Raw genomic sequence first — 16248 nt, 5'->3', positions numbered from 1 at the left:
AGATAGTAGACCAAGCACGAAGCCCATCATATCTCCTCCCTCCGCTTTTTCAGGAATGCCCATCACACGCACGTTGTTCAGTCTACTGTAATCTTCTAAATATGTGACTTTATCCTGAAGCGCTTTGAGGCTCGATAAGGCATAGTCCATGCTAGTCTCTCGGCTGTTGTTAGCATCTTCCAGGTCTGAAATTCTGGTTTCAGCGTCCGTCATCCTTGAGCCCAGCGACTCAACTGTACTTTGTAACTTTTCCATACCTGTTTTCAAACTATTGACATCTGCCGCTATGCCTTTCAGAAGATTTTTGATGCTGGCGAACTCTGCCTTAGTATTGTCAGCTGTTGCAGCGTCTTCCTCCATCTTGCTTTCAGGCGACCCTTGCTTTTTCGCCTTTCCCGTACGAGTAGAGTTGTTTTTTTGGTCGGTTGGCATATTTTTCTTTAGGTTTTTTGTTTAATATATCATAAGGTTACTGTTAACTGGAATTCAAAGCTATCTGAGTAATATAGGGGAAAACAAGGTCAAGCCGAGCGGAGCTCAAAACTATGCAGCCATGCTGGTGTCACGCTTCCCCGGAAGTCCAAAGTACTGTATGTCTGAAGTACAATTTTTTTCCATGTCTATGTACTTAGATTCGGGTATGTTTTTTTACTGTCGGTTATTTGTTCTTGTTCGGCACTAAGTGTATTTGAGAGCAGTTTAGAAGGTTCATGAAAGTGTTTCATAGCAACATCCTTATTTGCAATAGTGTGTATGTATGTACAGTATGTGAAGTATATATATCTTTGTGCTTTCCTTTGATGTACTTGTCCTTACCTCCTCAACTGGCTGATGTAGTTTCCTCACGTTTGTGGCGAGCCCTCAAGTCATGCGATGATGCCATGCCCTGACAAAGCCCGCAGATTCATGAGACACTCTCTCCAGCTGTACTGGTGGACCGTGGACACACTCTCTGAGCCCATCAATCTAAAAAAATGAAAAATAAAAGAGAGGGCCGCATCCCTCCCGTCCCGAACCCTGGCCGGCCCAAGAGCTCCTCTGTGTGGCCATGGGCTCAAGCCACCCCCCTCTCTCGTCTCGACCCCCCCCCCCCAGGGGACGCAGAGCTCTGGCTCATCTGCTGATGATCAATGGTGTGGCGCGTGGAGAATCTGCCCATATGGCCACACTGTATGTTTATGGGCTGAGACATGCAACACAGGTGTGGGCCTGAAAATAGCCCCGGCTCACAGGGACACGCTCTCCCCCGTGCAGAACACTGTCATTACCCCATTCTGGAATACAGCAGGCTCGCTGACGGCTTTGGTGGGGCACCGGGACAAAGCCATCTGAAAAAAGGCCGAAATCCAGCACATGCAATGTAATGAGGACCCCAATTCTGGGCCCCCTCTCTCCCTGGGCCTCCAAGATAAGCGACCCGTTTGCCCCCTCCCCCACCCCCAGGTCTGCTGTCCTGCTTGATGTTGCTCTGCAGCTTACAGCAGTGCACCACAGTTTCTCTCCATCCCATAGTTTATGAGCCCACAACTGGCAGTGAGGCAGGTTGGAACGGATGATGAACTCCTATAATTCTTACCTGATATTTTGGGGTTTGTACATGTGTGCGTGCAGAGGAGTGTGTGTGTGTGTGTGTGTGTGTGTGTGTGTGTGTGTGTGTGTGTGTGTGTGTGTGTGTGTGTGTGTGTGTGCGTGTGTGTGCGCGTGTGCGTGTGCGTGTGCGTGTGCGTGTCGTGTCGTGTGCGTGTGTGTGTGGTACTCAACAAATAGAGGGATGGGCCTCACAGAAGCACCCGCCGCTGGATGGGTAAAAACGTTATCAGTGAGGATTTCTGCATGTTAAACCTGCTCTGTATGTGTCTTTTTTTTCTTTTCAGGGCTGCTTGCCAGGGCCGGATTAAGATGGCTTGGGGCCCCTATGTTACAGGTTGCTGTGGGCCCCCCGGAAGGCAATTTTCATGACAAAGTTATATAGACAGTGTCATAATTATGGGCTTGGAATAAGGATAATATGTCAATGAACTGTGCTCAATTGTTCAATATTACAATTCTGCAATTTTGAACTTTTGGCCAATCAGGGCTAGCCTTTTTAGGTTAGGTTTTAGGTTTAGGTTAGCCTTTCAGGTTTTAAAAGACCACATTAATTACTTCATAATTCATTTAGGTCCACTTAGGCGGGAGGAGTGAGCTCAGCTCTGGTTTGAAATGAGCTCTGACCAATTACTGACAGTTGACGTTCATGGCGTATGATATTATGCTCCCAAGTGCGTTTGCTTATTGGCCGGTAACACCGGTTGTCCTAAAACCGACTGACAACCGTCCCAAGAGAAGCATAATCAGGCCATTAGTGGGTTACGAAGTAATTAGAAATGAACGGTCTGGCCTGTCAGGCAAAATCAGGTGGGGGCCCCTAGGCTTCAGCCATATGTAGCCTGTGCATTAATCCGACCCTGCTGCTTGCAGTTGGTCAGGCCCCTGTGAGTGAGTGAGTCTTGGTGTTTGCATTGTTGTGTGGACTGGCATCCTCTGTGTCTAGGCTGCTTCTCTCTGAGCAGAACCATAACAAAAGTGGTTAGCTAGCTGAGGACTGGATGGGACCCCATATTTTTCAGTGTATTACATAGTTTTTGTGTATTGCAAACAGAACGCAGTGGGACAAAAACCCACAATGCATTCCAGAGGGCCTAACGGTTTTCCAAAGAAACCACTTTTCTCACTTGCCCAGAAAGGCTGTTGTGCAAAACCATCCGTTTTCCTAATTTTTCCCTTCAGTACATATTTGCTCTATTCTACATTGTACTACAGTCCTCCTGATGTATTAATGGAACTGTCATGACAGAAAAAGATCATTAAAGTAAGTTTATCATGTTAGTTCATCATGTTTGGTTCCAAATGAGTTTAACTTGGCAACTTTTGGATTTTGCAACAGGACACAATCAAAACTCATTTAATTGTGAGGCCAAGCATTCCAAGGAGTTGGCTACTGTGTGGTCATTGGAGCATATTCATACTTTTGCTCAGAGAACATTGTAACCCCAGCGTCCATTTTAAACTTTTGGGAAGGGCATTCAAGGCCAGAAAACAGAGACAAATGTTTCAAGTTAATCACACTGTATTTGAACCGTAAAGAGTGAACATGTTTTTGCATCATGATTTTAGATGAAGTAGGATTTTCAGATGGCAACCCAACAATCTTGTTTGTTCAATGAGAACCTGTCCAGGACATGCACATCATGGATAAGAGATGTTTTCACACATGGGTTTGTTCTTTTTTTGTCATTACCTTTTCTTATATATTTTAATGGGGTTTTTAACCTTTATTGTGATAGGACAGTGTGAGAGAGACAGGAAGCGAGTTGGGAGAGAGAGATTGGGAAGGCTCAGCAAATGACCCTGGTCGGAATCGAACCCGGGTCGCCGGCGTCGTAACCTGGTGCCCTACCGATAGGCCATGGCAGGGCCCTTTTTTTTGTCATTTCCAATTCACCTCAGGTAGTGACAAAACCTCAACCAGATTCTTTTTTTTTTTTAAAGATATTTTTTGTTCTTTCACGACTTTATTGATGACAGGTTAGTGTGAGAAGTGGACAGGAAGCGAATGGGGAGAGAGACGGGGAAGGGTCTGCAAATGACACGGGCCGGGAATCGAATCATGGGTCGGCCGCATGGTAGACGAGTGCCCTACCGGTCGGCCACGGCAGGGCCAAACCTCAACCAGATTCACTGAGGATCCACCAGATAGATCTAAACTCCTCCCGATATGGCCTCTCACCTGGTCCAGCCTCCATGTGCTCCCTTGCAAACCCCCCACAGCTACCAGGCGAGCGCCTCCATAAAGCAGTAGTCAGGTCCCTAATTAAGTCAAGGCCTTCATATTTATCCACAGCAGTCAGAAGGAGGGATGCTGAATTGTGCAGGATAAAAGGGCGGCACATAAAAAAATGTTTAGCGAACCGCTCCCCCACTGTTTGCCCGTGTTTGCAAACAGGAAACGGTGCCACCACCCCCTCACAACGACCACCAGCTGGGGCAGAGCTATAGGGAGGGCGAGCAGGGCATTTGCCCCAGGGCCCAGGGCACTCTGTATTGGTGGTAGGGCCCTATTCTGACCATGGCAGGCCATATGGGGGGCCCCTATAAGTGTTCTGCCCTGGGCCCTGTGTGCAATTGTTCCGCCACTCACCAGCCACCCCAAAACAGACAGCGGAGAGCTGCGAGAGCTAGAGCTCACCCACTCGGCTAAATAAAAGTTGCACCAAGGCTGTAAAACTTGCAGAAATGAATGCATAAGTGCAACTGCTACAAGCATTAGGAAGCTTGATTTGAACCAGTTGTTGGTAATGGAATGGCTTGGCTGAGCCCCGCAGGTGAATGTAATGTGCCACAAATGGTCCAAAATGGGAAAATTACGTGCAATTTGCACTTAGTAAGCATTAAGATGGCAAGTCAAGAGAGAGAGAGAGAAGGGGGGGGGGAAAAGAAAAAATACCTCCTTTCTTTCTCTGGGGGTAAGGGAGAAATGTCATTTCCAGTGCATCCTGCCAAGGATTGTGCTGGCTGGGGGGAGTGCTTCCAGACACTCCCCCTCCCCTTCTTAAGCTCATTCCACCTTTGCTACTCTCACCCCTCCCTCTCTCTCCCCCCTGCCTCTCTCTCTCTCTTGGGCAGAGTGAGTGAGTTCGAGGAGGTAAACCTGAGCACTGAATGGGCTCAGGTCTGTGGGACCTTTCTTTCTACTCTGACCAAACTATTCTGCAAGCCTTCCTAACCCCATCCCCATCCCTAAGTCCTTCACCAGACAGTAGACACATTCTACAAAGTTGTGCTCATTCATTTTAAAATTCTCATCCATTATTCTATGTTGGCCACCCAGGGCGGTTTCTAGTCAATTTGGTGCATAGGCAAGCACCACTTTTCCTTTTTGTGCATTTAGAAATTGACATCTGTAAACATAGCCCCAGAACATCTGGTTGAGCAGAGCTAAGCTACTGCCCATGATTTTATAATCCTGAGGGTACAACCTAAAGATAACATACTTTATACTTCAGTGGGCCTACTTTTGGTCTATCAACAAAAACACAGCAGTGTACTTCATCACAAAACCATGCAATGTAAATATTTCTATTCAACTGCATTGCAATTTTATGCATGTTTATGTGATGCCATGCTTGATAACCATAAAAATAAATATGAACCCATTCCCATCCCAGATGTAGCCATATCACACAAGGTCCATCAGCACAGGAGGCCTGACTGCCACACTCAGTAGGATTTAGTGTGTATACTCAGCATATGTCCATGGCAGATAGAGGACATCAAAAAGTTGGCTACGCGCTGCACTTTTGGCTGTAAAGTGCTTACGACAACATTTCAAGAGATCCTCGGGGAGGGTGTTTCAGGACTTGAGCGTTTATCTTCAAAATCCCATTTTTTAATCTAAGCACAAGAAAAAAGTTATTTGAGTCTCAGGCTTGTCCCATGACAAAAGAAATGGGAGAAAGTGCAAATAGTCTGTTGACATTGCTGCAAATCAGCTGTTTATTTAGCGTCTCTTTAATGATTTATGAAACATTACATTTTTATCCTGTTTTATGCATTTGCATTTTATCACAAAAATAATAATCTTGAAGTTAAGCATTTCCACAAAATTTAAATAAATCTGACTTCAACGGCTAGGTGCAACACAGGGTTGAAGTCCATGCAGTTGGAACAGACTTCAGGACCGGTGTGAACAATAACACTGCCCCCTAGAGGAGACCTTGTTCTGTGCATGTTTAAAAAAATATGCCCGAGGTTATTGGCATGGAGTACTGTAGCTCTCTCTCTCTCTTTACCAATAAACATGAGCCAAGGCTTGGAAATCTGGCACGCAACTACACACAGGGCTCATTATGAAATATTTCAGTAAACAATGAAAATATAATATTCTTCATTCAAGTATGGATGTACGATCTATTTACATCTAAAGAATCATAAACCATTTCAGCTCAACAAATCCAGTGCTGTAAAACTGGCACTGTCCTTCTTAATAAACAACATTGATACGGAATTAAATACATTATTTTTAAAAATCAAAAGTATATGCGTACTGTATGCTACACTTTTGTCAAATCAAAAGTATATGCATGCTACATTCCTTGTGCCCTTTCCTGCAAGTTTACTTTTGCGCATTTGACTTGTTTTGCAAGACAAACTTTGGATGATTCCCAGCCAATTGTGTGCTCGGCCAAACCCGCTCTCTCCATCAGTTTAATCAGTCTATATAGGGAGGACATGTGGACACGGCCAGCTCTCTTTCAGCTGTGTTTGCATTGAACTAGTTTTTTTCCCCCTCTTCTTCTTTTTCATGGGTGCCTTCTTCTTCTTCTGGAGCACGTATGGGCATTGTTCTGTCCAATCCCCCGCTTCCTTCCTGTCTATGGCCATACCTTGTGTCACTGTTTGCACAGTGTGCAGCCTGTAAAATAAAAAAACAGCGTCAGCATTCGTTCTGCAACGCGGTGAGCAGGGCTGCAGTGAACCAGTTTTTGAAGTGTGCCCAGAGTGTAACGAAATTTAAGAGGGAAAAAAAGCTCAACACATTCCATAATTTTTTTCTCCCCCAAAGCCTTGTGCATTGCAGCGTTGAGAAAGTGATCAGAGAGAAGGAGAGACAGAAAGAGAGAGAGAGCAATAAGGAGAGAAAGGAAGAGAGAGATTGCAACCAGTGCAGGCTGTCTCAAAGTTGTGTGCGAAGAAGATTGAGGCTTCATTTTAGATTTTTTCCCTCTCTGGAAGTTTTTGGTTTCTTTCCTTTCTCTTTGTGCCCAGAGAGCTTGTGAGTGTTGAACTGCTCTGTGGCAAGGCATGGCTCTATCGCATGCGCGCGCACACTCACACACACAGACACACACACAGACACACACACACACACACACACACACACACACACACACACACACACACGTGCAAGACACACACTCTCCCTCTCTCTCTCTCTCTCTCTCTCTCTCTCTGACACACACACACACACACACACACATTCTTTCTCTCTCTCTCTATCTCTCTCTCTCTCTGACACACACACACAGACACACACACACACACACACACACACACACACACACACACACACACACACACACACACACACACACGTGCAAGACACACACTCTCCCTCTCTCTCTCTCTCTCTCTCTCTCTCTCTCTGACACACACACACAGACACACACACACACATTCTTTCTCTCTCTCTCTATCTCTCTCACACACACACACACACACACACACACACACACACACACACACACACACACACACACACACACACACACACACACGGCATGCCACGGCAGAGCTGGTCCATCCCCAACCCCAGCTCTGGATGAGTCACACACACAGAGCAGAGTCGCGGCATGCACACCACACCACACTACTGTACTGTGCACTACCTGCAGGCAGTCTCTGGGCTGTAGCCTACAGCCTGTTTGGCAGCCAGAGAGGGAAGGCCCAACCAGGGGGAGGATGAGATGAGATCCCACATCCCTCTGGCCCTAGCAGCAGCCACAGCAGCAGCAGCACATGGCAGCCTGGAACTCACTGTACAGTAACACTGCTGGCGCTGGAGAGACGGCAAGGAATGAGCCGGATGGTGTGAAAAATAGAGGAAGATTGTGTGTGTGTGTGTGTTCGTGCGTGTGTGTGTGTGTGTGTGTGTGTGATGGAAGTTTCCTATTTGTCCCATGGACCTGTCCATGAAGCGCCCCCTTGGCTGCAGGGCTTGACAGTAGTAGGGTGCTGTCTCCCTGCTCTGCTTTCGGCTTGTGTGTGAGGCAGGCAGGCAGTAGCAGTTCGTCACTATGAGCCCCTCAGCAGCTGAGCGAGGAGGCTAGGGCACTAGTCCTAGCCAGGGCACTGGCACCGATACAGCACAGCAAGGGCAAGCCCAGCCTGCCTGCCACTGCCAGCCTGCCACATCGCTTAGTTACTCAGTCACCAACACTCTGGAAAACATCAAACTCTAGAAATGATTCTGCTGCTACAGTAAATAAAGCCCTTTTGAGGAAGAGGGAAAATAATCTGGACATAAAAAATTCAGGGTTTTTACTTGCAGTTGATTTATTTTCATTTCATGAAATATGTTTTAAATATGGTGGTAATGGACCGTGTGTTATCACTGGCATTGCGTTAAGGTTTCAAATTTATGGCTCTTCAATATACTTTGCCTTTTAAGAGATCATAGTTTCTCAACAGTTAATCTACAAAAAAAACTGTGACTTGACCTGCTGTGCATGCTAAAAGCCGATAAAAATATGTCTTAATTACAAATGAAACATCTCATTTAAACTCACTCACTATGCAAGTCACTTCACTCTGATAAAATCTTAGTGGAAAAGCAAAACTCAAATCTATTTTTGTAAGTCTACTTTACATGAATTATTGTTCATAGGCTATTTTATAATGTATAATATCATAGCTCACTCTTTTGATGTGGAAGTAGGCCCATTAATAACAAGCAATGTGCAACTTCGATAGCTTAACCTTGCAAATTATTTTGTAGGCCTATTTCCTTTAACACCCGTAACATCTTGCAAACTATAAGCAACTTACAGTGAATAGGCTATGCAATTCTTGTTCTCAACGGGCGTTTAACGCAATGTCGATCAAATGATAATCCTTCACCAATTTTGTTTACAGCCTCCCACAGTTTTTTTCCAACTTGTTTACTGAGTGTAAATTTGTTCTCTAGGCTATATAAACCTCTTACAGTTAATTAATTAAGCGTGGTTACAAGGGGACATTGTTTATTCTGCCCACTAAAGTCTCACAACAGGTGGTTGGATAAATGTACACAAGCTGATGGGCGTATTACTGCGAAACGCAAATTTCACAGGAATAGTTGGCAGTTGAACGAAAGACATACAAACCAGGTGAAATTAGGGAAATATTAATACTTAAGATATAATAAAATATTTTGAGGTTAAGATAAATGACAAGAAACATAGCTTCACGTATAATGAGTTGACCTTTTCTTGTTCGCCTGTTGATTGAAGCTCGTTTGGTTAATTCGGAAAAACAAGAGGAGAATAAAAGTAGAAAATGACTTATTTAACAGAAAATGATTTTAAAAAGTAATTTATTTGATGTGAGGTAATTCACAGACTTTCACAGACAACATAATTCAGTCCAATCCAGTCACAAAAAACATTTTGGTTATCGGATATGGGTTTAGGTAAATATGGGTTTAGGTGCTGAATGGCACTTGTCTGAATAATATAAAAATGGCATATTGGTCATGTAAACCAATTCAAAGTGTAGACATAGACCTAATGGCACATGCCCTCCCAATATGTGGCAGCCTATGCCAATGACAAAATATGGCTTCAAATGTTTTGTCATATTACTCCACAAACAATATAACCAAAGTATTATATGTGGGGAACATCGGTCGGTTTTCAATGCAAGTATTTGCTCCAACAAATGGTCGTCTATTACGCACTAAACTTACAATCGTATAAAAGTCTATTTAGGCCCAGCAAGGCCCACTGCATGTTGTGTCGGCCTCAATGCCACCACTTTATTGTTTCTCAGACCACTGAGCCTGAAAGATGCAGACAATTAATATTTAACATGGTCCAAATAAAATTGCGCACGCAAACTTAACACGATTTCTTCAATTATTACAAACAGGAACATCGATTTGATTGGTCACGGCGCTTGGCACTTGGCACACGTTTTCCTTTCAGTTCCCCTGCATTGTATCCAAAGTCCTGTAAAACCTCCGTGGTTTGACTAGAACCTTGAGCAGGAATAAAAAAAATGGAAATATGCTGCATGGACATTCTATTAGCGTCCTAAATCCACTGAAGCAACAACAGCGGCACAAAAGCGGCAAACTATTATTAGACATTTCATCAATGAGCAACATAATATTTACTACTTCACTTCGAAATATCATTTTTCAATGGATTGCCATTGCCTTCTTGGTGGTTGCACTCATACACTGACTTTTGGACATTTCAAATGACTTTGAATTGAAAAGTGAAAGCCCACTCACAGAAAGGCCTAAAGAATGTATTATCAAGGTGTAGGCCCTATCCTCTTGATTGGAAATACTTTGTAGCAAATAGCATATAGGAACATTAAGGATTTTATATATATATAGATATATATATCTATATATATATATGCAAAAGGACAGGACTGATCTCTTGTCATTCTTTTGCGCTGCCACCCATTTTCCACCTGACTCACTTGCTGCTTATAGCCATATGCCAACCACCCCATACCTCCGCGAACTGGGGAGAGGGCAGGGGTATAGAAAGACAGAACGCATTCACCTTCCTTAATTGAGGCATAATGTAACTATGTCATTTTATTCAGAACAACACCAAAGATAGCTTAGCAACAACTTCATGTTACACATGGGTCATTTTACTTATAGTAGCCTACATACCGTAGTCACCAGTCACTTTCTTTACATTATTTAAAATAATAATAAAAAAAACCTGTGTCATACTTGTACTCCAGTCTGACACACACACACACACACACACACACACACACACACACACACACACACACACACACACACACACACACACACACACACACCACCTCCGTGTATCATCAATTGCCTCCGCGTCTGTAAGATGTCCGAGGCGAGGAGCCCATCTACACGGGCCGTCTGTATTGCTACTCATGAGAAAAAAGCACAGACGAGCCACTGATACGATCATAAACACAAGGACATCTTGCTCTTATGTACAGTGGTGCAAAGCAATGAGATCGCAGGCTGAGTATTATCCCAAGATATACAACCGGCAACTGTACAACACGAGACATCACCAACCAGTGCACTATTTAGAGTCTCACCTGCTCTGCTCGAAAGCGTACGTATATTGTAATAAAGCCTAGGCTACATTTTGTCTTCTTGTACCTTGTGACGGGGAGTCGGATCGGATTGAAGCTGCAGAGTTGTCGTGGGACGTTTCTGTGATCTCCGTCCGGGCTATTCTCCCTATTCGAAGAGCAGGGATTACATCTTTGCGAAGATACATGGATATGGAATAATAACAACGCATCGACGGGATGACCAGGCGTTGAACTGCAGTGTTGCAGAAGCCTCAAAAGCTATAACTTTTTTCTGGGAGGCTCGGCAGTTTCGCTTCCAAATGGTAGGTTAGCAAGACATTTTTTTTCACAAATATCACGCAGTTTCAGGGGAAACGAGAGGACAGGTTGAATCGTAGCCCAGCAGATTCGAATAGTATTCGGTATTTCTCTCCTTCCTCTTCTTAAGGCAGTAACTCTTTTCTTGTTGGTTTTCGGCCAAGAGGAAGGTCTGTGGGAAAGGCTACAGATGCAGGCATGTATTTACGTTATAAAGAGGCGTAATGATTCAGATAGCTTGCGTTTTTTGGCGTTTGTCCTTCAGTGAAAGTTATTTGCCTTTGCCAGCTTGAGCAGTGCGGCACAGATGTGTGTTAACCACCAGGACTGCGACGGCCAAGTTGAAGTTCAAGGCTAATGCGCTGTAGTGCCCGGTAGAGTTTGTTCAGCAGAAAATGGCCGCAGCCGGAGCCGCAGGCGCTCCGGCTTGAATTTGAACCACACGCCGACAGAGGCGCTCCGTCCCTGGAAGTAGTCTTTGTCAGAGTACCGTTGTTATACAACCGTGAGTGCGGATTTAATCTGAGCACTTTGAAAGCGCACTCAGCGTCTTGGTCTGTTTATAAAACAGCAATACGCGTTCCACGGAAGGCACTGCCACAACTTATTTCTGTAAATATTTATTAAAATTGCAAAAAAGTTTTTTGGAAGTGTTAACTCACCCAATACGTTTCTCCCCATTGATTGTGAAAGCACTTCATTTTCCAGGATCACATTCAGTTACCAAACTATGACTTGCAGCTGCAGTGCAATAACACCTAGCAATTGTTTGTATTTGTGATGACGTTAGCAGTGCACATTGATACTTAAGTTGTATTCTTTGATGGGCTACTAAAATTGTCAGATCATCGATTATTTGACCTGTGACGCACGGCTTAGTGTTAAATAGAAAGTGTTTTGTGCCGACTTTGGAGGACATTATTCGTCTAGTTCAGACATTTAATACAATTCAATCTACATTGAACTTTATTCAGAGAGCTTCATAATGTTGAAAGGCACTCGTCATACCCTTTGCAGCCTACTTTGGATTATGCGTAAATAGCAAGGCTTCAAGGAAGCATGAAAAAACGACTGCCGTGCTCAAATGTGTTAAACTAAATCGTGTGGGATATAAACTACTCGTGATGAAGTATCCTGAAGAATCCAATTATCTGAACAGAAACTTCATAGGGTGCTCAGTGCCCGCAAATTGACATTTATTGTAGGCTATGTGCATTCTGCTCTCCAGGTCACATCAACTAGGCTATGCATTCTGTCTGTATGGAATAATCCATTGCCTCTTTCAAATAAAGCCCACCATAAAAGTAGCATAGTTTTCTGTAACAAATAGCATATTCTGTTTCAGACTTCAAATGTTTAAATGGGGGTACTTGTGTTGGTTGCAATAGCTTTTCATCGACAGTAGGCTACTGGCTATTTAGTGTTGCATGTTAAGCGATGTTGAGTTGACACCGTTTATTATGCTCTTGTTTTTGACATGATTAAGGCTACGGCTATGAGTTTGCGAAGTAGCCTAATGCAAAAGTGAAACACACAGACGTGGGGTTCCTGGTTTTCTTCCCTTGTATTGGGTTGGTTTTACAGTAAAACGAAGTCCCTAGTGGACCACAACCGTGCCGTTGTCTTGTCATTGTTTTGCCTGTCTGCATCTTCTGCTGTGAAATGGCTTGGAGACTACATTTAGGACATTATTGGAATTTGACATGAGCGTGTAACCTATACTTTCTGCTTCGGCACGGAGCAGGTGCTCAATTTTTAACATAAATTGCACTCCTTTGCTTATGTATAAAAGCATTACTGCTTCGTGCCTGTTACTTATCGCTCGCTTTCCTTATCTGACACGATATAGTCCATGCGCTTGGTTTTTTTTTGTGATGACGTTATGTTTTGCCTTGCATGTTCTGCTGTATGCATGAATGAGGGTATTCATGCCTTCACTGTGACGCGGTGTCCTCAATAACCCTTGCCGCTAGTTTGTAACAGTATGTAGGCTAAATTGTAGTAAATTTGTTCGGAATACGCGCAACCCGCGCTGACGTTACTGTCGCGGATCATGCTGGGATCAAAGATAGAGGGGTGGGAGTTTCAGTGCGCAAGTGCCTGGAGGAGAGAAAGTCGGTTGCTACTTCTCTTCTAAATCAAACTTTCAGACGTCGTACCTGAAGCTCGGCTACAGCGAATGGGGATTTGGAGTCGTTGGTGTCGTGGAGTATATGCGCATACAGTTGGAAAGACAATATTAGGGTTACTGCTTCTTTAAGTTCTTTTTTTGGGATGGGCTATTTTCATAACGTCATTTCATTCCTCCCTCTTTTTCATTTTCTCATTCTTTGATTCTTACTCCCCACATTTCCTAAATGGAACAGATTAATCGACCCTCCACATTGTCGAGCTTTCAGAATTTTTATACAAACTTTTTTGTTTCACATTCCTCAATTTCTGCAGCTGACTTTTTCTGGCGGCACGTTATTTTCCGAGGGCAGATATTTTAACGGACGTAAACTGGAGGTGGCGATGGTGGAGTTGATGATGATGGTGATGATGAAAGTGATCAGTGAAAAATGATCCACTAACTTCTCTCTCTTTGCCACTTGCCAAGAACGCTTCTTCTCACCATGATGTATTCACCCCTCTGTCTAACTCAGGTAAAATACTTTTTTTCTCCTTCAGCGCAAGAGCCCTGTCCGTGTGCGCGCGTGTGTGTCTGAGCGGGAGTGAGGGAGAACGTGGCTAATGTGATGGTCGACGCAGATTTCAGTTTAGAAAAGGGCGGGATGCGCGCTGGAATACTCTTTCGGGACACTGCTAACTCGAGTCTGGCATTAGCGCACTTGTTTTATGTGATATCCAGTAGAGGTGACTGAACTAATTGGTTATGAAATTATGTTGTATATCAGTATTTTACTTTTCCTTGAACACATTAGAAATGCCAATTTGACATGCGAGGAGGATCAAACTATTAGGGGAAAGTTTATAACAAAGTTTTAAAATGGCTTAAAATTCAGCTTTACTGTAACCAGTTTGTTCTGACACCTATATGTGCCATGTCATAAATTAAGAAAAAAATAAATGTGCTATTTTGTGCATTATTTGTTTCAATAACCAAGCTTTTAGTTGGTGTTGAGATATTGCCCTCCCTTTATTAAAATATGACTCATTTTGAGGGATATAATATATATTTAAATAAACAAGTTATACAAAGAATATATTTATGTGGTCACCTATTTTTGTTTCAAAAGAAGGCATTTGCTGCTCAAAGTTGCTCTTAATAAATTGTAAGTGGGTGGGAAACTGAAGTTGACTTCATGAATTACTTATAGCCTATGGAAAAGTATGCCTCTTTTGACTGTGTAAGGTTTTCTTGACTTGCCTTCTCATTTAGAGCTGCATGTTCAACTCTGACTATTAATGGATGTTAAATATGAAATATGAACAGTTTCCTTCAAGCCACGTCTTATTTCTGCATTTTTGTGAGGAGTAACTTGTAAAGCCTGATTCCAAAATGTACTGTCATTCTAATAGTTTTGGTATGGTAGTCATCTGTGGTATACACATGCTGAAAATGTCTCTTGAATGCCTTGGCTCATCTTCCTACTTGCAGAATTGAAATAAGGACAAAAGGGGTTTTTTAAGGTCAGTGAGAGGCACTTGCGGCTTACAGTACAGCATATGGACATGAAAAATGAGGTGATATTTTACATCGACGTGACTGCTGTGCTGGACTGGGCTCTCAGAATAGACGGCCAGTGTTGCAGAGAGCACTTTTACCCTCTACCTCTCTCTCTGTCCCTCAGTGCCTGTTTGAGTTACTTGATATAATGCATTTTATACCTGGGATAATTCAAACAAATAAAGTCAAAGAAAATGTTTTTAAGACAAAGCCCAGTTGATCCTTTTGAAGATTAATTTCAGTGCATATGCTAAAAATAGTGTTCCTATATCTAAAATGAATGGTTGCCAATTACTTGACTTTCACATTTTGAAATATATTTTCAGGACAATGAATTACTGCCTTTTACCGTTTCATGCAATATAAAAAATGACTGCATTACATGGCTTTTGGATGTCAGATTACATTGTGAAATCAACAGAGGCCCATCTGTTTTTATTTCTAGCACGCAGCGTAGAAATATTGCGGCCTTCTGAATATAAAGTTTAATTTATTGCAGTGCTGATCACTATTTAATTTCCAAGTTTGCTGACGGATACAGATTCTTTGCGTTGTATTCATTTCAATCCATTGCTCTTGATAAAAGACCCAGAAGGTGGGGACAAAAAGCCGCCTTGAAGTTTTTAGATATTTGATTTTCATTCATGCCGAAGATGCATGGAACAAAAAAAAAAAAATCCCCTTTAACATGCACATCCTAAAAAAGTCCTGAACTTACCATCTCCACCATATCAATAGTTTTCCACGGATTCTGAACTGGGTGTTCAATAGGATAGGGTCTTCATGTGAAGTCTGCATTCAGCTCTTTCATGCAAATATTATATTTCTTTTTGACCACTGTGTGCCTGTGCATTCAGCTGCAGGGAAACTTTTTCACGAACTGAGAATATTCTGAGGACTCATAAAACTTCGGTCCGCAGCTCTGCGAGACAAGAGAGGCAATCAAAACATTTAATTGGCCCCACAATAAGGATTCTGTCCCTATGTTTTAAGGGGAAAAAAACAGAACTGAATGAATATAAGATTGCTTCTTGGAACAGTAAGTTGAAACAATGTGCTGCGCTCGGTATAAAGCTGGCACTCTGGCACAGCACAGCCGTGGTCGGCTTTCAGTATCTAACTTTCAGGGCACTTACAGTAAAACTCTCGCTTTCTCTCTCTCCCTCTCTCTCTCTCTCTCTCTCTCTCTCTCTCTCTCTCTCTCTCTTTCTCTCTCGTTATCTTTCTCTTTGATCGTTCCCTCTCTTTTCTTAAACCAAGCCCGCACCTGTGTACACTCTGGCTATTGCTGTCTAATTTTTGCTCTGGTGTGTGTGTGTGTGTGTGATACTTTGGACAGGCTCTGAGGGTTGATCCAGACAGGCGGACTTGGCGTGGGTCACTCGGCTAGCTGGCTTGCTGCTTGGCAGTGCTAGCAAGGCAGCACAGCT

At 43.3% G+C, this 16248-nt stretch overlaps 1 protein-coding gene and 1 long non-coding RNA gene across 7 annotated transcripts in view; one reads left to right on the top strand and one right to left on the bottom strand.

The window, feature by feature from the left end:
- Positions 1-5507: 5507 nt before the first annotated feature.
- On the bottom strand, positions 5508-11003 carry LOC134451251 (uncharacterized). The gene is made up of 2 exons (XR_010035214.1): positions 10916-11003; positions 5508-6454 (listed from the first exon to the last, which is right to left on the bottom strand). It is a non-coding gene; the product is annotated as an uncharacterized LOC134451251 (long non-coding RNA).
- The window catches only part of nfic (nuclear factor I/C), a 177998-nt gene continuing 172346 nt past the window's right edge, over positions 10597-16248 (top strand). For 3 of the 6 annotated variants that reach the window (XM_063201555.1, XM_063201558.1, XM_063201556.1), the window contains exon 1: positions 11161-13793. In XM_063201555.1, coding sequence (XP_063057625.1) covers positions 13764-13793 — 30 coding nt within the window. In that variant the 5' untranslated portion in view covers positions 11161-13763. The other 3 variants (XM_063201554.1, XM_063201553.1, XM_063201557.1) reach the window with 3 other exon arrangements.

Source organism: Engraulis encrasicolus, chromosome 6 (genome assembly GCF_034702125.1).
Source record: "Engraulis encrasicolus isolate BLACKSEA-1 chromosome 6, IST_EnEncr_1.0, whole genome shotgun sequence".
Taxonomy (NCBI): domain Eukaryota; kingdom Metazoa; phylum Chordata; class Actinopteri; order Clupeiformes; family Engraulidae; genus Engraulis; species Engraulis encrasicolus.
This window is presented reverse-complemented; position numbering and strand designations above follow the sequence as displayed.